This window comes from Globicephala melas, chromosome 10 (genome assembly GCF_963455315.2).
Source record: "Globicephala melas chromosome 10, mGloMel1.2, whole genome shotgun sequence".
NCBI classification, from domain to species: Eukaryota; Metazoa; Chordata; class Mammalia; order Artiodactyla; family Delphinidae; genus Globicephala; species Globicephala melas.
In genome coordinates this window covers 87,580,725-87,603,770 of record NC_083323.1, presented here as the reverse complement: position 1 = coordinate 87,603,770, position 23,046 = coordinate 87,580,725, and the positions used below count along the sequence as shown (strand labels likewise).

The 23,046-nt window shown below is 38.5% G+C and overlaps 1 protein-coding gene and 1 pseudogene across 1 annotated transcript in view; both read left to right on the top strand.

Moving 5' to 3' along the window:
- The window catches only part of LOC132598034 (MORF4 family-associated protein 1-like), a 47,651-nt gene extending 26,903 nt beyond the window's left edge, over positions 1 to 20,748 (top strand). The window contains exon 3 of the mRNA XM_060306988.1: positions 20,300 to 20,748. Within this exon, the coding sequence (XP_060162971.1) occupies positions 20,300 to 20,748 (449 nt within the window). The remainder of the gene's footprint in view (positions 1 to 20,299) is intronic.
- A 1,435-nt stretch (positions 20,749 to 22,183) lies between these two features.
- Positions 22,184 to 22,800, top strand: LOC115844406 (ubiquitin-conjugating enzyme E2 S pseudogene; annotated as a pseudogene).
- The last annotated feature ends 246 nt before the right edge of the window (positions 22,801 to 23,046 follow it).

Here is a 23,046-nt window from a genome sequence, read left to right as displayed (position 1 = left end):
TTTATAAGCGACCCAGTCTAAGGTGCTTTGTTATAGCAGCCCAAACTAAGACACCCCATAATTGGTCTCCCTATGGCTGCCCTGACCCCAGCCTCAGCAGTGTATTCTCAACATACAGCAAAGTATCTCTCAAAGCATTAAGTCCTACAGGAGTACTTACATAATCCTAACTGCCTGCCCCACCTGTCTATCTGACTTTATCCCTTATCACTCGCCATTTTTTTTTTTTGGTTTGGTTTTTTCTTTTCTTTTTTTTGGCTGTGTTGGGTCTTCGTTGCTGTGCCCAGGCTTTCTCTAGTTGCAGTGAGCGGGGGCTACTCTTCGTTGTGGTGCACGGGCTTCTCACTGTGGTGGCTTCTCTTGTTGCGGAGCATGGGCTCTAGGCATGGGGGCTTCAGTAGTTGTGGTGCACTGGCTTAGCTGCTCCATGGCATTCACTCTCCTTCTTACTTCTCAGTTCCAACCACATTATCTCCTTGCTTTTCCTCAAACACAGTAAGCATGTTCCTTCTTCAGAGATTTTTGCACTTACTGCCTAGAAACTCTTTGTCCAAATATCCACAACGACGACTCCCTTACCTCCTACAGGTCTCTGTTCAAATACCATCTTCTCACTGGAGATTCTTTCGGATAAACCCATAGAAAATAGCTAGTTCCTCACTGATACCCCCATTCCTCTCCCCTTTCTCTGTACTACTACTCACCGTCCAACATGGTGTGTATTTACTTTTTTAGTTATTGTCTCCATGTTCTCACAACCACTAGAATATAAGCTCTGTGAGAGCAAGAACTTTGTTCACTGCTGGATTCCCTAACAACTGGAATAGTACCTGGTAGGTAGATATTCAATAAATTCTTGTTGATTGGATGCATCAATATTGTAACTGCATTATCTTTAATCTTTTGTTTGACATCTACAAATTGGTAACGGTTTCCTGACCTATTAGAAGTAACTTAAGTGAGAACTTTTATGTTAAATTTACTTTGTTCCATATTTTATGGGCTTTTTTCTTTAAGTGACTTGTCATTGTCTATTCTTCCTTCCCTCATCCCTACCACATTAGTTCATTTAATTTCAGATGTGGCAATACTCTCTGATCATACATTCAAAGTGTTATGCTATTTTCTCTTCTTCATTTCTCAAGGTCTGTAATAGCTGAGTAGGGGAAGAAGGATCAGACCTAGTGCTAAAATATATGGTAGACATTTTCCTAATGCTTGGGAAGGAATGAGTACTTTTAAAAGGTAGAGAAAAAGAGGAAAGAAAAGAAAAATGGCTCTTCCTGGCAGCACTATTTCCTAACCCTGATTCTTTGGTTACTCAGTACATAGCATTTACAATGTCCCTCTACATTATCATGATGATTGAAAGGCATAATTTGATCACCTGCAGTTTACTGTTAAGGATGCATAGTAGTTATCACAATGCATAACTGAATTAATAGAGCAAGAATTTGTCCAGAATAGCTGCCACTGTTGTTTAGTCTCCAGTTTCTGCTCATATACCACTGGTCATTCCCCACACTTAACTAGCACAATGTAAGTTTCTTGCTGTGATGCCATTTTCTAACCCCATCCTGCTGAGGTAACCTAGTTGCTTACAGAAAGAAAGCTGCCTCGGGAGTGGCTGAGATTCTTTGCTGCTTACAAAAAAAAAAAAAAATTATTCTATGACCAATGTGAATAATGTGAGATAACTTGAAAAGGGCCAAAGAATTAAAAACAAGAATAAATCCTGAGGAAGGCTATTTGACAAGCTTTTGGCATTATAAAAGAAGAAAATCTAAGAAATTATAGAGGGAAGACTATTTTGATCTTCCAACTGGGGGTGGAGAAAAAGGAAGAAAAATGAAAACTACTAAGTAGAAAAAGGACTCACATTTGGTTAGTTATTTCCTTAACTTAGAATGAACAGCGTTGAAATTAAATAGATACTGCTGACAAAAAATGATTCCACTGGTAGATATCTTTGATATCAAGCCTCACTATAGATGGGAATGTTAATCCAGCTCATTTCCAGTCTTCCCCCACCTTGGATTAACCTCCCCTAGTTGCCATATACCTCTCTTCGTGACCTAAATACCTAAAAATGAAAGTCTGTCTCAATTGTTATTGCTTCCCTAAATGGGTCATAACACTGCATATTCTGACTACAAAATGGAGTGTCAGAACCCAACAAATGTTTGCCACAGGTGTTTTTAATCCTAAAAAATTACCATTTCACACAAAATACTATAAACCACTCTTATACTCAGAGATCGTTCTGCAAGATATATGCCCTCTATCCAGAGTACCAGAAAGAAAGCACAACACTTTTTCCCTTTGATCCTCTTCCCTCTTCCTACACAGACTTAATGAAGATATCTGCCTGACAATAGTAAGCCTGTCAAATTAGACAAGAAACAGCCCAATTTTCCTTGTTATCTGCAAAAAAAAAAAAAAAGGAAAACAAAAAGGATTTCAGAAATATATACACGTTATTTGGCTTTCAGCCCGTTCCTTGCTGATTACAAGAAGAATGAGTGATGCTGAATGGTTTTACAATTCTCTTACTTTTGATGCTCCCTCCTGAAAAATGAAACTTTATTACTACTAAAGCCCATAAGCAGCATGCATAAAACAGGGAGAGAAGCTGCCACAGAGGAAAGTGGATAGTAAACATATGTGGCTCAAATGCTTGATCCACTGTGCAGAAAACTCCACCTGTTAGAATGGAAGAAGGTAGTTGAATAGAAAAAAGGAAAGCAGGTTCCCAAAGGGCTTGAAAATCAATTCCAAGTTTCCACAAATAACTAGACCTGCTGATGACATATGTAAAAAGCTGACACAGTCATGTCTATTCCCCGTGTAGCCTCTCTTGTCTTTTTCCACCATTCAAATTGATTCCTTCTCTCCTTTTCTATAACATTTCAAGAGCAGCCCTACATATAATGCAAAAACAATGACAAAATAGAGATCATCTCTTGTGTCCATTTGGGAATTTCTTGTTTGCATATGCTATTGTATATTCTTATTAGACAGATATACTTAGATATGTGTTATCTAGGATTATTTCCTGTGACAAATAAGTACATAATTGATACTATTTGATGGATTCATAAAGTTGTCTTTATTTTTTTTTCACATCTCTATTGGAGTATAATTGCTTTACAATGGTGTGTTAGTTTCTGCTTTATAACAAAGTGAATCAGCTATATATATACATATATCCCCATATCTCTTTCCTCTTGTGTCTCCCTCCCTCCCACCCTCCCTATCCCATCCCTCTAGGTGGTCACAAAGCACCGAGCTGATCTCCCTGTGCTATGCGGCTGCTTCCCACTAGCTATCTATTTTACATTTGGTAGTGTATATATGTCCATGCCACTCTCTCTCTTCATCCCAGCTTACCTTTCCCCCTTCCCGTGTCCTCAAGTCCATTCTCTACATCTGCATCTTTATTCCTGTCCTGCCCCTCGGTTCTTCAGAACCTTTTTTTTTTTTTTTTAGATTCTATATATATGTGTTAGCATATGGCATTTGTTTTTCTCTTTCTGCCTTACTTGACTCTGTATGACAGACTCTAGGTCCATCCACCTCACTACAAATAAATCAATTTCGTTTCTTTTTATGGCTGAGTAATATTCCATTGTATATAATAAAGTTGTCTTTAGACTCAATTTCCCTACGACATTTCAACTGATAAGCAACCCAATCCAAAATATTAGTTCCTTTATGGACATTGGTCTTTATTGGCTGCCCAATCCATTCACCTTCCCCTGATTCTTTTGGGAAACTGCCTCTCCCCTGTTGTATGTTGCTATGGTGGAAAGGCAGTTGCATGGCTTTGGAGGCCAAGGGACCCAGGTCCTTTTTCTGGTAGACCCAAGGGTCAGACATGTGACAACCTCAGCCAACGAGGTTCTCTCTCCTGGGCCTATAAATCTTGAGGGTGTGATGCAAGAATGAAGAAACCATTGTAGAGATGATTTCATTTCACTGGCAGCAAAAGAGAAGAGGTGTGCAAAGCAGGTGTCTTTTGCCATGGGGTCGTTGCTGTCCTTCCTGGTCTTCTAAAGCTCTCTTTGCTCCTCTGTTTCCACGCTTAGCTTCTCAGCCTCCTTGCCTGTTATCCCTACATACACAAGCACCATATCTATCCCCATCCCTGCCATCATAGTCTTAAATAAATTCCCTTTTAAGTTAACAGCATTCAGTTTCTATTGATCATAATTAGAGAAACTGATAGACTACCCTAGAGATAAAAGTGAATCTTCAAAAAGTAATTTGCAAACTCTTTCTGATTTCAGTGGAACTACATGTGAGAGGAAAATTTGATAGGATGTTTCTCTGCTACATGGGGAAATAGAACACACAAATTATTCACATTTAAATACTCTCAGGATGTTCTGGGAAAATAGGAGCCAAACGTTAAGAGAAAAGGGGCCAGTATTGATGTAAGAGACTGTTTCTACATGTTAGGTCAGAGTCAGTGAGATATTAACAGATAAAAACAGGGGTATTTATCTTGACATATTGTGAAGACTGAAACATTCTAAAATTTCTCTAGGTTAGGGAGAGTTCGGGATAAAAGGCCAAAAGATCAGAGTAATGGCAATGGAGTGAGTGGATGTGACAAGAGGACATGTCATCAATAGCCCCAGCTAATACTTTTGCTGACAGGCAGCTGAGTCATGAAATGACAGTGAGCAAAGAACTGTGAATGAGTGGAGAGAAGCCCATGGATGAGCAAAGATCACATAAGAAAACAAAATTGCACATTCCCAGACAAAAGTTGATAATGGCTCCACTTGCTTAATACTAGTTATTAATTTTACTGAGAAACTTCAGTATTTATCACTAATTTTATTCAGAATTTACTTTGATATCTGTCTTTATCTCTAATTTTTATAAATATTATTGGGAAAAAACTCAAAAATTGTGATTGCTGTGAGATAGTGATTTACCATAGTGTGGGTAATACAGAGCTTGCCACTAAATGCAGTGCTTGTGTGTGTATGTGTGTGTGTGTGTGAGAGAGAGAGACAGAGACAGAGAGAGAGAGAAAAAGAAGCGTAAGTATACAGAAAAGCAATGGGGCGAGGAGAATGAAAGAAAACTCAATCCTGAATTGCCTGAATCAAGTTTCATACTGGAAAGAAATAAAAGCAGACATGAAAATTGCAAATGCTTAAGAAGTAATGGGAAAGAAAAACATAACAGAATTCTTATGTAAAAGCTCTGTTAAAAGAAAGAAGAGCAGGAAAAAAGTAACAGAACTGACTGAAGGAGCAAGAGAACTAAAAATATATTACAATGTAAGAATAGAGAGATTCAGGAAAAATGCTATATATATGTCAAGGAAATTGCTGATAAAGAAAAGGCCTCTGGGCTTCCCTGGTGGCTCAGTGGTTAAGAATCCACCTGCCAATGCAGGGGACACAGGTTTGAGCCCTGATGCGGGAAGATCCCACATGCCTCGGAGCAACTAAGCCCATGCACTACAACTACTGAGCCTGCGCTCTAGAGCCCACAAGCCACAACTACTGAAGCCCGTGTGCCTAGAGCCTGCACTCCGCAACAAGAGAAGCCACTGCAAGGAGAGGCACATGCACCCCAATGAAGACCCAACGCAGCCTTTTTAAAAAAAGGCCTTTGGATTGAGTCATACATATGCATATTACTACAGCATTCATTTTTTTCTGATTTTTAGTGAAAACACATTCATCATTAAATTTGATGAAATACTGAAGAGCATTTAGAAGTTACCATAGATCTATTGATGATATTTCACCACCACGTAACTATTTCGGAGAGCAGGCTGAATATATATGCATGTCTATTTCAGTGGCAAGAATTACAGAGCCAGGGATGTGAAGCCCTATAGCATCAAAAGATGTGTGCTTGACCAGCATGAATGAAACAAAAGGAGGTGAGTCCAAAGTCAATCATAAGGGCAGTTCTACAAATTACGATTTGTTTCATTATTGTACACGGTAAGAAAAACACTTTGGAGACAAACCAGCTTGCGTTCAAATTTGAGCTCAACTCGACTCTTTTCTGGGTGTGTGACCTCAGTTATTCAATCTCTTCAAGCTTCACTACTCTCATCTGTTTAAAAAAAAAAAGGACAAATACTATTTACTTCAGTGAGGGTTGCATTTGATATAGTAAAAGTATGGTTGGTGATATAGAAAGTGTTTAATACTAGAGTTATTGTTTAATACCTGGACCTATGTAGTAAGATTTCACAAGCTCCAACTTGTTATTTCCCTCCTTTCCTCACCCCTACCACCATCAGAAGGGAAAAAAAAAACAACAGAAAAACCTCACCTGATACTCAGATGGAAACCTGAAAATTCCATTTTAGATTAAACCACTAGGCTAAAGATTGTGTACCATTTTCAAGTTTAAAACATACTTAAAAAAATGTAACATATTAGCTTTGTCAGTCATTTCTACCTCAAATGATACATTTATGAAATCCTTGGCTGAGAGTGTATTTTAACGGAGGTAGAAGGTCCATGAAAGGCCTGAACCCATTTGCAATGGTGGCATGGATGAGAAGAAAAAGGGGAACCTGGGAGCACAGAGACAAATTTTACCTTCTTTATGGTTATTTTCTAAGGACAAAGAGAGTTTAGATGTGTTATTTTGGAGGGGAAAAAAAAAAGATCTGTTTGATATTAAACAGTTATGACTTCGTAGTGTGCCATGAGGGTAAAATGTAAAAGCTTTTATTAATATTCAGGCATTCATAATACATTTTTATTTATACATAGCCTTTATTTCCAGAGCTCTTTGGACTTTCCAGACACATTACGTTTCAGCCTCCATTTATCTTCACAAGTGTGTCACTAAAGTGTGTAAGGTAACTCTATTATTTTCAGATTACAGATACAGAAAAGAGCAGACACAGATAAAGCAATTTGTCTATGGCCTCACTACATGTAAGTTGTTGAGCAAGGCATAGAACCAGTCACGTAATAGATACCTCTCCTGTCAGATAAGGACATCAGGGCCCCATCCCAGCTGGGACGTGCCTTTTTCTGAACGTTTAGTATCAACAGATGGAAGGATGCAAGGTGGCGTCCTGTTCAGGGAAATCAAAATGAACAGTTCAGTCTCCAACAAATCATTGCAGGTATGGTTTCTGTGGATTTGGTGGCTGTTTGGTGGAGGTAGGAGTCAAGAATGGTCTAAAGTTCAGAGCAGCTTTTTGTCCATTAGATGAGCGTCTGTATAAGGCCATTGGGGCCCTCCCCTGCTACCCCTCCCATCATACCCTCCTTTCACTGGCTTCAAACCTGGTGTTGTTGAGTAAGTCCCTCTGCAGCTCTGCCACAGCTGAATGGGTCCTGAATCTTAACCTGGCGTCTCCAGCCACCAAACCAGAATCACACTGCAGCCACGCTTCAAGGTACAACTTAGCACATACAGAGCTCTGGCTGTGAGCCAGTTCTGAGGCAAGACTTTCACTTTGTCTTTCCATCAGTTATTTTTATCTCAAAGGTCACCACCATTCAGAAGAAAATAAAGGAACACCCAACATGAATATTTTCACATAGGGGTAATAAACAAGTACTCATTTTTGTTTATAAAAATCTACTTCCCTTGTTTCTTGAGAAAAAATGAAATGAGCTGGTAGAATAATTTTTAAAACTGAATCTTTAAGAGTAAATGGTTAAGATCATTTATTTTGGGTAAAAGTATGAAAAGATGTCTAAAGCTTTAAATCAAAGTCTTTCTTACTGCTTACGATTGTGAACAGCTTGAATTTAGGTAAGAAAAATGACATTCAAAAATTTGGAATGAGGGACTTCCCTGGTTGTCCAGTGGTTAGGACTCTGAGCTTCCAGCGCAGGGGGCGTGGGTTCGGACCACCTTCTTCCAATTCCTCCTCCTCCCAACTCTTTTTTTTTTTTTAATTAAGAAAACTGCTCTTTTAGAGCAGTTATAGCTTTACAGCGAAATTGAGGGGAAGGTACAGTGATTTCCCATAAAACCCCTGTCCCCACACATGCACGGCCTCCCCCATTATCCACATCCTCCACCAGAGTGGGCCATTTGTTACAACTGATGGACCTACACTGACACATCATAAGCACCCAAAGTCCACAGTTTACATTACAGTTCACTCTGCGGTGCACATTCTGTGGGTTTGGACAAATGTATAATGACACGTATCCTTCACTCTGGTATCATAATAGAGTATTTTCACTGCACTAAATATCCTCTGTAATCAGCCTGTTCATCCCTACCCACTTCGCCAATCCCAGCAAACACTCATTGCTGATCACTGATTTTACTGTCCCCATAGTTTTGCCTTTTCCAGGATGTTATACACTTGGAACCATATAATTTAAGACTGGCTTCTTTCACTCAGTAATACACATTTAAGTTTCCTCCGTGTCTTTTCATGGCTTGATAGCTACTTTCTTTTTAGTTCTGGATAATGCTCCACTGTCAGGATGTACCAGAGTTTTTTTTATGCATTCAGCTACTGAAGGACATCTCGGTTGCTTCCAAGTTTGGGCAATTTTGAATAAAGCTGCTATAAACATTCATGTGCAGGTTTTTTGTGGACATATATTTCCCACTCCTTTGGGTAATACCAAGGAGTGCAATTGCTGGATCACATGGTAAAATATGTTTAGTTTTGTAAAAAAACACAAAATTGCTCCAAAGTGTTTGTACCATTTTGCATTCCCACCAGCAATCAACAAGAGTTCCTGTTTTTCCACATCTTTGTCAGCAATTGGTGTTATCAGTGTTTTGGATTTTGGCTGTTCTAATAGCTTGGTAGTCTAACTCACTGTTGTTTTAATTTGCAGTTCCCTAATAACATATGATCTAAAACATCTTATCATCTGCTTATTTGCCATCTGTATACCTTCTTTGGTGAGGTCTCTGTTCAGCCTTTTGCCTATTTTTTAATCTGGTTGTTTGTTTTCTCATTTTTGACTTTTAAAAGTTCTTTGTATGTTTTGGATAATAGTCCTTTATCAAATGTGTTTGCAGGTATTTTCTCCCACTCTGTGGCTTGTCTTCTCATTCTCTTGACAGTGCCTTTTGCAGGGAAGAATTTTTAATTTTAATGAAGTCTAGCTTATCAATCATTTCTTTAATGGATCATTCCTATGGGTATCTAAAAATTCATCACATACCCAAGGTTATCTAGGTTTTCTCGATGTTATCTTCTATTCGTATGTTTTTTGAATTTTATTTTATTTATTTTTTATACAGCAGGTTCTTGTTAGTCATCAATTTTATACATATTAGTGTATACATGTCAATCGCAATCTCCCAGTTCATCACACCATGCCACCCCCCAGTCTCTTTCCCCCCTTGGTGTCCATACGTTTGTTTTCTACTTCTGTGTCTCAATTTCTGCCCTGCAAACCGGTTCATCTGTACCATTTTTCAAGGTTCCATGTATATGCATTAATATACAATATTTGTTTTTCTCTTTCTGACTTACTTCACTCTGTATGACAGTCTCTAGATCCATCCACGTCTCTACAAATGACCCAATTTCGTTCCTTTTTATGGCTGAGTAATATTCCATTGTATATATGTACCACATCTTTTTTATACATTTGTCTGTCGATGGGCGTTTTGTTTGCTTCAATGACCTGGCTATTGTAAATAGTGCTGCAGTGAACACTGGGGTGCATGTGTCTTTTTGAATTATGGTTTCTTTTGGGTATATGCCCAGTAGTGGGATTGCTGGGTCATATGGTAATTCTATTTTTCATTTTTTAAGGAACCTCCATACTGTTCTCCATAATGGCTGTATCAATTTACATTCCCACCAACGGTGCAAGAGGGTTCCCATTTCTCCACACCCTCTCCAGCATTTGTTGTTTGTAGATTTTCTGATGATGCCCATTCTGACTGGTGTGAGGTAATACCTCATTGTAGTTTTGATTTGCATTTCTCTAATAATTAGTTGACCATAGGTGTGTGGGTTTATCTCTGGGCTTTCTATCCTGTTCCATTGATCTATATTTCTGGTTTTGTGCAGGTACCATATTGTCTTGATTACTGTAGCTTTGTAGTATAGTCTGAAGTCAGGGAGTCTGATTCCTCCAGCTCCACTTTTTTCCCTCAAGACTGCTTTGGCTATTCAGGGTCTCTTCTGTCTCCATACAAATTTTAGGATTTTTTGTTCTACATCTGTAAAAAATGCCATTGGTAATTTGATAGGGATTGTATTGAATCTGTAGATTGCTTTGAGTAGCATAGTCATTTTCACAATATTGATTCTTCCAATCCAAGAACATGGTATACCTCTCCATCTTTTGGTATCATCTTTAATTACTTTCATCAGTGTCATAGATTTCTGCATACAGGTCTTTTGTCTCCGTAGGTAGGTTTATTCCTAGGTATTTTATTCTTTTTGTTGCCATGGAAAATGGGACTGTTTCCTTAATTTCTCTTTCAGATATTTCATCATTAGTGTATAGGAATGCAAGAGATTTCTGTGCATTAATATTGTATCCTGCAACTTTACCAAATTCATTGATTAGCTCTAGTAGTTTTCTGGTGGCATCTTTAGGATTCTCTATGTATAGTATCATGTCATCTGCAAACAGTGACGGTTTTACTTCTTCTTTTCCAATTTGTATTCCTTTTATTTCTTTTTCTTCTCTGATTGCCATGGCTAGGACTTCCAAAACTATGTTGAATAATAGTGGCGAGAGTGGACATCCTTGTCTCGTTCCTGATCTTAGAGGAAATGCTTTCAGTTTTTCACCATTGAGAATGATGTTTGCTGTGGGTTTGTCATATATGGCCTTTATTATGTTGAGGTAGGGTCCCTCTATGCCCACTTTTGGGAGAGTTTTTATCGTAAATGGGCGTTGAATTTTGTTGAAAGCTTTTTCTGCATCAACTGAGATGATCATATGGTTTTTCTTCTTCAGTTTGTTAATATGGTGTATCACATTGATGGATTTGCATATATTGAAGAATTCTTGCATCCCTGGGATAAATCACACTTGATCATGGTGTATGATCCTTTTTATGTGTTATTATATTCTGTTTGCTAGTATTTTGTTGAGAATTTTTGCATCTATATTCATCCGTGATATTGGTCTGTAATTTTCTTTTTTGTGTAGTATCTTTGTCTGGTTTTGGTATCAGGGTGATGGTGGCCTCATAGAATGAGTTTGGGAGTGTTCCTCCCTCTGTTACATTTTGGAAGAGTTTGAGAAGGATGGGTATTAGCTTTTCTCTAAGTGCTTGATAGAATTCACCTGTGAAGCCATCTGGCCTGGACTTTTGTTTGTTGGAAGATTTTTAATCACAGTTTCAATTTCCTTACTTGTAATTGGTCTGTTCATATTTTCTGTTTCTTCCTGGTTCAGTCTTGGAAGGTTATACCTTTCTAAGAATTTGTCCATTTCGTCCATTTTGTCCATTTTGTTGGCATAGAGCTGCTTGTAGTAGTCTCTTAGGAGACTGCTTTGTATTTCCGCAGTGTCTGTTGTAACTTCTCCTTTTTCATTTCTAATTTTATTGATTTGAGTCCTCTCCCTCTTTTTCTTGATGAGTCTGGCTAATGGTTTATCAATTTTGTTTATCTTCTCAAAGAACCAGGTTTTAGTTTTATTGATCTTTGCTATTGTTTTCTTTGTTTCTATTTCATTTATTTCTTCTCTGATCTTTATGATTTCTTTCCTTCTACTAACTTTGCATTTTGTTTGTTCTTCTTTCTCTAGTTCCTTTAGGTGTAAGGTTAGATTTTTTATTTGAGATTTTTCTTGTTTCTTGAGGTAGGCTTGTATAGCTATAAACTTCCCTCTTAGAACTGCTTTTGCTGCATCCCATAGATTTTGGATCATTATGTTTTCCTTGTAACTTGTCTCTAGGATTTTTTGATTTCCTGTTTGATTTCTTTAGTGATCTCTTGGTTATTTAGTAACATATTGTTTACCCTCCATGTGTTTGTGTTTTTTACATTTTTTCCCCTCTAATTGATTTCTAATCTCATGGTATTGTGGTCAAAAAAGGTGCTTGATATGATTTCAATTTTGTTAAATTTACTGAGGCTTGATTTGTGACCCACGATGTGATCTATCCTGGAGAATGTTCCATGTGCACTTGAGAAGAAAGTGTAATCTGCTTTTTTGGATGGAATGTCCTATAAATATCAATTAAATATATCTGGCCTATTGTGTCTTTTAAAGCTTGTTTTTTCTTATTAGTTTTCTGTTTGGATGATCTATCCATTGGCGTGAGGTGTTAAAGTCCCCCACTATTATTGTGATATTGTCAATTTCCTCTTTTATAGCTGTTAGCAGTTGCCTTATGTATTGAGGTGTTCCTATGTTGGGTGCATATATATTTATAATTGTTATATCTTCTTCTTGTATTGATCCCTTGATCATTATGTTGTGTCCTTCCTTGTCACTTGTAACATTCTTTATTTTAAGTCTATTTTGTCTGATATGAGTATTGCTACTCCAGCTTTCTTGTGATTTCCATTTTCATGGAATATCATTTTCCAACCTGTCACTTTCAGTCTGAATGTGTCCCTAGGTCTGAAGTGGGTTTCTTGTAGACAGCATGTATAATAGTCTTGTTTTTGTATCCATTCAGCAAGCCTGTGTCTTTTGGTGGGAGCATTTAATCCATTCACGTTTAAAGTTGTTATTGATATGTATGTTCCTGTTACCACTTTTTTAATTGTCATGGGTTTGTTTTTGTAGGTCCTTTTCTTCTCTTGTGTTTCCCAGTTAGAGAAGTTCCTTTAGCATTTGTTGTAGAGCTGGTTTGGTGGTGCTGAATTCTCTTAGCTTGTGCTTGTCTGTAGAGCTTTTGATATCTCCATCGAATCTGAATGAGATCCTTGCCAGGTAGAGTAATCTTGGTTGTACGTTCTTCCCTTTCATCATGTTAAATATATCATGCCACTGCCTTCCAGCCTTTAGAGTTTCTGCTGAGAAATCAGCTGTTAACCTTATGGGAGTTCCCTTGTATGTTATTTGTTGTTTTTCCCTTGTTGCTTTTAACAATTTTTCTTTTTCTTTGATTTTTGTCAGTTTGATTACTATGTGTCTCAGTGTGTTTCTCCTTGGGTTTATCCTGCCTTGAACTCTCTGCACTTCCTGGACTTGGGTGGCTATTTCCTTTCCCATGTTAGGGGAAGTTTTCGACTATAATTTCTTCAAATATTTTCTCGGGTCCTCTCTCTCTCCTCTCCTTCTGGGACCCTAATAACACAAATACTGTTGCATTTAATGTTGTCCCAGAAGTCTCTTAGGCTGTCTTCATTTCTTTTCATTCTTTTTTTCTTTTTCTGTTCCACAACAGTGAATTCCACCATTCTGTCTTCCAGGTCACTTATCTGTTCTTCTTCCTCAGTTATTCTGCTATTGATTCCTCCTAGTGTAGTTTTCATTTCAGTTATTGTATTGTTCATCTCTGTTTGTTCTTTAATTCTCAGTGTTTGTTCTTTAATTCTTCCAGGTCTTTGTTAAACATTTTTTGCATCTTCTCCATCTTTGTCTCCTTTCTTTTTCCGAGGTCCTGGATAATATTCACTATCATTATTCTGAATTCTTTATTTGGAAGGTTTCCTTTCTCCACTTCATTTAGTTGTTTTTCTGGGGTTTTATCTTGTTCCTTCATCTGGTACAAAGCCCTCTGCCTTTTCATCTTGTCTGTCTTTCTGTGAATGTGGTTTTTGTTCCACAGGCTGCAAGATTGTAGTTCTTCTTGCTTCTGCTCTCTGCCCTCTGGTGGGTGAGGCTATCTAAGAGACTTGTGCAAGTTTCCTGATGCGAGGGACTGGTGGTGGGTAGAGCTGGGTTTTGCTCTGGTGGGCAGAGCTCAGTAAAACTTTAATCCACTTGTCTGCTGATGGGTGGGGCTGGGTTCCCTCCCTGTTGGTGGTTTAGCCTGTGGCGACCCAACAGTGGAGCCTACCTGGGCTCTTTGGTGCAGCTAATGGCAGTCTCTGGCAGGGCTCATGCCAAGGAGTACTTCCCAGATCTTCTTCTGCCAGTGTCCTTTTCTCATGGTGAGCCACAGCCACTCCCTGCCTCTCCAGGAGCCCCCCTGACAGTAGCAGGTAGGTCTGGTTCAGTGTCCTATGGGGTCACCGCTCCTTCCCCTGGGTCCCAATTCTCACACTTCTTTGTGTGTGCCTTCCAAGTGTGGATTCTCTGTTACCCCCAGTCTTGTTGAAGTCCTGCAATCAAATCCCGCTAGCCTTCAAAGTCTGATTCTCTTGGAGTTCCTCCTCTCATTGCCAGACCCCCAGGTTGGGAAGCCTAACGTGGGACTCAGAACCTTCACTCCAGTGGGTGGACTTCTGTGGTATAAGTGTTCTTCAGTTTGTGAGTCACCCACCTAGCATTTATGGAATTTTATTTTATTGTGATTGTGCCCCTCATACTGTCTCATTGCAGCTTCTCCTTTGTCTTTGGATGTGGGATACCTTTTTTGGTGAGTTCCAGTGTCTTGCTGTCGATGATTGTTCAGCAGTTAGTTGTGGTTCTGGTGCTCTCACAAGAGGGAGTGAGTGTATGTCCTCTACTCCACCATGTTCAGCCAATCTCCTCTACTAGTTTTATAGTTTTATGTTTTATAATACATTTAGGTCTCTGATCCCTTTTGAGTTAATTTTTGTTAAAGGTGAAAGATCATCTCTAGTTTCATTTTTTGCATGTGGCTGTCCAGTTGTTCCGTTGCCATTTGTTGGTAAGATTATTTTTGCTCCATTGTATTGCTTTTTCTCCTTTATCAAAGGTCAGTTGACTGTATTTATGGGTCTATTTTTGGTCTCTTTATTCTGTTCCATTGATCAATTTGTCTATTCTTTCACCAATACCACACCATCTTGATTACTGTAGCTCTGTATACGTTTTGAAGTCAGGTAGTGTCAGTCCCTTAACTGTTCTTCTCCTTCGATATTGTGTTGGCTATTTGGGGTCTTTTGTCTCTGCATATAACCTTTAGAATCAGTTTGTTGATGTCCAAAATATAACTTGATGGTATATTGTTTGGTATTGTTGAATCTCTGTATCAATTTGGGAAGAAATGACGTCTTAATATTGAGTCTTCCTATCCATGAACATGGAATACTTCTCCATTTCTTTAGTTCTTTTTCGATTTTGTTAATCAGAGCTTTGTACATTTTCTCATGTAAATCTTGTACATATTTTGTTATTTTGTACCTAAGTAATTTATTTTGGGGGTGCTAATGTAAATGGTATTGTGTTTTTTAATTCAAGTTCCATTTATTCATTGCTGGTATATAGGAAAATAATTGACTTTTGTATATTAACGTTGTATCCTGCAACATAATCACTTACAAGTTCCAGGAATTTTTTTTTATCAATTCTTTTGGATGCTCTATATAGATGACCATGTCATCCTTGAACAAAGACAGTTTTATTTCCCTTTTCTCAGTTTATATACCTTTTATTTCCTGTTCATGAGCTGTTGCATTAGCTATAGCTTCCAGTATAATATTGAATGTGAGTCATGAGAGGGGACATCCTTGCCTTGTACTTGATTTTACTGTGAAAGCTTCAAGTTTCTATTAAATATGATGTTAGCTATAGGGTTTTCGTAGATGTCCTTTATCAAGTTGGGAAAGTTCCCATCTATTAAAAGAGAGTTTTTATTATAAATGAGTTTTGGATTTTATCAAAAGCTTTTTTCTGCATCTATGATAAGATCATGTGATTTTTCTATTTTAACCTGTTGATGTGATGAATTATATTAATTGATTTTTAAATGTTGAACCAGCCTTGCATACCTGGGATAAATTGCACTTGGTCAGGGTGTATAATTCTTTTTATACATTGCTGGATTTGATTTGCTGCTATTTTGTTTATGATTTTTACATCTATGTTCATGAGAGATATAGGTCCATAGTTTTCTTTTCTTACAATGTCTTTGTTTGCTTTGGTATTAGGGTAATGCTGACTTTACAGAATAAATTATAAAGTCTTTCCTCTGTTCATATCTTCTGGAACACATTGTAGAGAACTGGTAAAATTTCTTCCTAAAATGTTTGGTTGAATTTACCAATGAACCCATCTGGACTTGGTGCTTACTGTTTAGAGGGTAATTAATTCAATTTCTTTAATAGATTCAGGCCTATTCAGATAGTCTATTTCTTCTTGTGTGAGTTTCAGCAAATTGTGTCTCTCAGGGAATTGGCCAACTTCATCCAGGTTATCAAATGTGTGGGCATAAAGTTGTTGATAGTATTCCTTTATTATTCTTATAATCTAATAACATCACCTCAAAATATGTAGAGCAAAATTTGATCCGAGCTACAAGGGTAAATATTCAAATCCACAATAAAAGAAAAAGTTTTTTACACAACTTTCATTAACTTATTAGAATAAGGAGACAAGAATTCAGGAAGGATATAGAAGAATCAAATATTATAGCACACCTGACCTTTTCCAATGCACATGGATTATTTACAAAAATTGTCCTCTCACGAAGATAGCTGAGAATAGGAAATTAAATAAAATAATTTAAAATGAAGGAAAGCAGACAGCTGCATGCAAAGCAATAAAGTTAAAACACACCCTCACGCCATACACAAAATTAACTCAAAATGGCTTAAAGACTTAAATATGTGACAGGACACCATAAAACTCCTAGAAAAGAACATATACAAAACATTCTCTGACATAATCATACCAATGTTTTCTTATGTCAGTCTCCCAAGACAATAGAAATAAAAGCAAAAATAAGCAGATGGGACCTAATAAAACTTATAAGCTTTTGTTTTTGCAGCAGAGGAAAACATAAACAAAATGAAAAGACAACCTACAGACTGAGAGAATATATTTGCAAATGATGTGACTGATAAGAGCTTAATCTCCAAAATGTACAAACAACTCTTACAACTCAATAACAACAACAAAAACCCAATCAAAAAATGGGCAGAAGACCTAAATAGACATTTCTCCAAAGAAGACATACAGATGGCCATTAGGAACATAAAAAGATGCTCATCATCACTAATTATTACAGAAATGCAAATCAAAACTACAATGAGGTACCACCTCACACCAGTCAGAATGGCCATCAGTAAAACGTCTACAAATAACAAAAGCTGGAGGGGATGTGGAGAAAAGGAAACCCTCCTACACTGTTGGTGGGAATACAAATTGATGCAGCCCCTATGAAAAACAGTATGGAGGTTCCTCAGAAAACTAAAAATAGAGTTGCCATATGATCCAGAAATCCCAGTCCTGGGTATATATCCAAACAAAACTATAATTTGAAAAGATACATGCACCCTAGCAGCGCTATTTACAATAGCCAAGACGTGGAAACAACCTAAGTGTCCATCAATGGATATTATCCAGGTGAATGGATAATGAAGATATGGTGTGTGTGTGTGTGTGTATTTATTACTCAGCCATAAAAAAGAAGGAAATAATGGTATTTACAGAAACACAGATGAACCTAGACATTATCATACGAAGCAAAGTAAGTCAGAAAGAGAAAGACAAATACCATATTATATCACTTACACATGGAGTCTAAAATACAACACAAATGAACATATCTACGAAACAGAAACAGACTCACAGATATAGAGAACAGACTTGTGATCGCCAAGGGTGAGGGGGATAGGGAAGGGAAGGATTGGAAATTTGGGATTAGCAGATGCAAACTATTATATACAGAATGGATAAACAAAAAGTTCCTATTGTATAGCACAGGGAAATATATTCAGTATCCTGTGATAAACCATAATGAAAACAAATATGAAAAAGAATATGTATGTATAGCTGAATCACTTTGCTGTACAGCAGAAATTAACACAACATAGTAAATCAACTATACTTCAATAAAATTTTTAAAAATAAATAAAATGAAGGGAATATAAAGGTAAGAACAGGGCTTAAGGACTCTGTCACATATTCTTGTGTGTATGCTTGTTGTTTTGTTTTGTTCTGTTTTGTTTCATTTTGTTTTTAACAACATTTAAAAATGTAAAAATTATTCTTAGCTTGCTGAGCCAAACAAAAACAGGCCATGGGTCAGATTTGGCCAGAGAGTTTTCATTTTGCTGACTCCTGCACTAGATCATACAGACATTAAAATGATCATAAAAGGATATTATGAAAAGCTTCATGCCAATAAACTTAAAAATTCAGATGACATGGACAAAAACACAAGTTACCAAATAAACAGAAGAATAGAAAGCCTAAGTTGTTTTACAACTATCAAAGAAACTAGATTGTTAATGTAATTCCTTTCCACAGAGAATAACAACAGGTCCAGATGGCTTTGCTGGTGAATTCTACCAAACACTTAAACCGACTTTTCTAGAGAACAGTAAACGAGGGACTATTTCCCATCATATTTGAGGGAGCTTAATAACCTTGATATCAAAACATGACAAAAACATCCTGAGAAAGAAAAATTCCAAGCCAATGTCACCCAGAACAGATTGAAAAAAATCCAAATAAAATATTAACAAATAAAATTTAGCAAAATATAAAAATTTGGGTTTATTTCAGGAATACAAAATTGATTGAACAGTTAAAAATCAAGCAATATAATTTATCACATTAATGGAATAAGAGAAAAATCATATGACTATCTTAATAAATGGAGAAAATATTGTGATAAAATTCACTATTTATAATAAAGACTCTTAGCAAACTAGAAAGAGAAGGTAATTTCTTTATTTCAAAAACAGTATCAACAAGATAATACACAGCAAGCATTAAGCTTAGTGATGAAACGGTGAAAGCTCTCTTACCTGGAACAAGACAAGTATGTCTGCTATCACCACTCCCATTTAATAATGAACTGAAGGTTCCAGACAGTACAGAAAGGGAGCATAGCTATTACAGAAAAAAGAGAGAGAGAGAGAGAAGGAAAAAGAGAGAAAGAAAATTGGAGAAGGAGGAAGAGATTGGAGAGGAAGAAATAATACTTTCATTATTCACAGATGATATGTGTGTATATGTTCATAGAAATTCTGAAGAAGGAATGTAAAATGGTACAGCCACTGTGGAAAACAGTATGGAGGTTCCACACACATAAACATACACACACACACACACACACACAAAAATAGAACTACCATATGATCTAGCAAATTCTACTTCTGAGTATATATCTGAAGGAAATTAAATCACTGTCTCAAAGAAATACCTGCAGAGTATTGAGTTCCCTGTGCTATACAGTAGGTTCTTATTAGTTATCTATTTTACCTGAAACTAATATAATATTGTATGTTAATTATAATTCAATTAAATAAATAATGTAAATAATTTTAAAATAAAGAGATATCTTCACCCCCTATTTCATTAAAGCATTATTTGCAATAGCCAAGACATGGAAACAACCTAGGTGTCCATGAAAGTATGAATAAATTAAAAAACGTGAGATAGATATATAATTCGGTCATAAAAAAGAAGAAAATCCTGCCACTTGCAACAATATGTATGAACCCTGAAGGCATTATGCTAAGTAAACTAAGTCAGGCAGAGAAAGACAAATACTGTATGATCTCACTTACATATGGAATCTAGAAAAACCAAATTCATAGAAACATAATAGATTGGTGGTTGCCAAGGGGTAGGGTGAGGGATGAGTGAAGGTGGTCATTTATAAGATGAATAAATTCTGAGATTATAATCTACATGGTCACTTCAGTTAATAAGATTGTACTGCATATTTGAGAGCAGCTAAGAGAGTCGATCTTAAGAGTTCTCAACACAACACAAAGATTGTAACTATGTGAGGTAATGGTTATGTTAACTAACCTTATTGTGCTAGTCATTTATATATATATATATTTATATATTATATATATATAGAAAATCATCACATTTGTACACCTTAAATTTACACAATGTTTTATGTCAATTATATTTCAGTAAAGCTAGCGGGGGTAAGAAAGAAATTCCAAAAGAATTACAGGTATTTAGCATTAACAAGAGAGTTCAACACAGTTGCTATTTAAAATACACAAACGCATTTCTTCTCCTATCCCAGGTCATGAAGGCATGTCTCCTATTATCTTCTAGAAGCTTCAGATACACACAAACACATTTCTTTATATCAGGAATAAACAGCTAGAAAATAAGATTTTTAAACGATACCATTTATAACAAAACTGAAAACATCCAATTACCAAATATCAAATCTAACACAAGATACACAGGACCAGCAGTGTCATGAAAGGGCAGCAAAGACCCGCGAATTGAAGGCTCCGCTGTTTGCGTGCGAGGCGTTTCTTCCCAGAGCAGTTGGGAAGTGAGAGGCGTAAAGATAAATTTTTAGAAGATAATTCCAGAATACTGTTGACCAGGAGTGTGGTTCACTTCGACTGGAGCAGTAACTGTTGATCAGCCATCTCCAGGGGACTGTGGGTCTGAAGCAGTGGCAGGAAAAATCTGGCCCTTGGACCTGGGCGAGGTGGAAGCTCTGGAGGAGGTGGACACGCTGGAGCCGGAGGTGGATTTGGAGCAGTTCCTGCTCCCGGGTATCAACCAGATGCTGGAGGACATCACGGAGCTCACCCGAAAAGCCGGGAGCATGTGTCTGAGGACCAGGGGCAAACTGTGGGAGATGGACCTTCTGCTCATCCGGATAAAAACACAGGTGGAGGCCTCAGAGGACGGCGCCTTGAATGGACGTCCCGGTGGGGAGGCTGACAACAGAGTATCAGAATTGTGCGAGAAGGCCAAGGAGATTGAAAAGGTGGCAGAGATGTTGGTCGAGCTGGTCTGGCGGATGGAGAAAAGTGAAGCGTCCTGAACGAGGGTCTCCAGTTCACTGCTAATGGACTCTGGTCAACTGATAAGAATGGGCCGACATCTCGGGGAAACTAAAACAGCTTGTCATTTTCTCTGTTTTGTTTTGTATGTTTTTTAACCCCCATGTAACAATCTCCCTTAGGGTCAGTGGTTGGTGACCTCCATAGAGGTTTAGATTGTCAAATATATTTGGTTCTTGAAAAACAAGTTTTGTTTGAGAAATACTCAAATAAGGGATATGGGGCTAAATCAAAAGTTGCTTTAGTGGTCAGGTTTATTTTGTTCCTTTGCTGTGTTTTTTAAATGTTGGGCAAGTCCCAACACTTGCTGTTACCCATGTGACAGCATTGTTTTCTGGAACCTTGGAACATTTGAAGACTTGGGGTCAGAATCTCCCCACTTTAGAGGTGCAGTAGAAGGCACCACTTGGATGCAGCTGATCAAGAATATAGGGGTGAGGGACTTCCCTGGTGGTCCAGTGGTTAAGAATCCCCCTTCCAATGCATGGGACATGGGTGTGATCCCTGGGTGGGGAACTAAGATCCCACATGCCTCGGGGCAGCTAAGCCTGCATGCTCTAGAGCCCCGTGTGCCACAACTACTGAACCTGAGAGCTCTGGAGCCAGTGTGCCACAACTAAAGAGAAGCCCGTGCGCTGCAATGAAGAGCCTGCATGCTGTGACTAAGACCGAGTGCAGCCAAATAAGTAAATAAATATATTTTTTAAAAAAACAAGAATGTAGGGGTGAGACTGCTTTGGAAAGACTGGAAAGAACCAGAGGATGGTTGGAGATGGAAGATGGGTCTGCATATATTTTGGAACTTTAATTCTTCTGTGAGGCAAAAGAGGAGAGCTGTGTTTTGTGGCAGATTGTCCTGTGTATATTGTGTAACCTGACAGGTGACCCTGAATGACAAGGAAGCTGGAATAGGGAATGACGGGAGTACACTTGACCAACTAATACCCCCCCAGATTACAGGGGTTTCAGAGTATCACATCAAAGAGACGATCTACAAAGAGCTTTGAGAGGCTGGAGAACAGAGAAGGCATCATGAGGGCCCACAAAGTCCTTTCTAGTTCATCAGGGTAGTAGACCTGACTGGGATTTGAGGACAAAACCAAACATCTACTAAGTGGTCATTTGCCTTGAAAAACAAAGACCTAAAAAACCTTTTTTAAAAAATAATTTTTTTGGTCCAGATGACCAAAGCCTCTATGTGTAATAAAAAAATCATAAATAGATTTCTTTTGAAATGGAAAAAAAATTTAAAAAAAAAGACCAGCACCTGGGGCAGGAGGAGCTGCAGGTGCAGTGCATGGGGGTTGAGGCAGGGGGGAGGGGAGCTGGGGCCCCTGGGGCCGCAGTGGCAGCAATTGGGGACCGCCCCCAGCTCAGGAAGGGGGCCAGGAGACCCTTCCCTTGCCAGTGGCAGTCATGAACTCCAAGGTGGGGAACCTGCCCCCATCCTCCATCATCCATTTGGTGTACAGGAGGTGATGACGCTGACAGCTGACCCACCTGACGGCATCAAGGTCTTTTCCAACGAGGAGGACCTCACAGACCTGCAAGTCACCATCGAGAACCCCAAGCAGACCCCGGCGCTGGAGGCCTATTCCATATGAAACTCCTGTTGGGGAAGGACCGTCCTGCCTCCCCACCCAAGGGTACTCGTTGACCAAGATCTTCCATCCGAAGGTGGACGCCAACGGTGAGACCTGCGTCAACATGCTCAAGAGGAACTGGACACCAGCTGGGCATCCGGCATGTGCTGCTGACCATTGAGGGCCTGCCAATCCACCCTGACCCGGAGTCCACCCTCGGCAAGGAGGCTGGCCTCCTGCTCTTGGAGAATTAGGAGAAGTAGTACAGCTCACAGAGATCCCTCCGGGCACAGGCTGGCTGAGGCCTCCACTGCCGACCCCATGGCCCCTGGGGGCCTGGGAGGGGGCAAGGGTCCCATAACCAAGAAGCACACGCCTCCCCCCTCTCTGTCCCACCCACTCCCCCTACCCCCCCCCACCCGCCCACCCCGGCCCCAACTCTGTCTCTAAGTTATTTAAATTATGGCTGGGGTTGGGGAGGGCATGGGGGCACTGGGACCTGGATTTGTTTTTCTAAATACAGTTGGAAAAGCAAAAACAAATAAACAAACAAAAAAAAAAACTACAGAAATCTGTAAAACATTACCACAAGACATTAAAGAAGACCAAATTAAATGGAGAGACATACCATGTCAATGAGTATAAAGATTTGCTAATATAACGATGTCAATTTTCTTCAAACAATTCTATAGATTC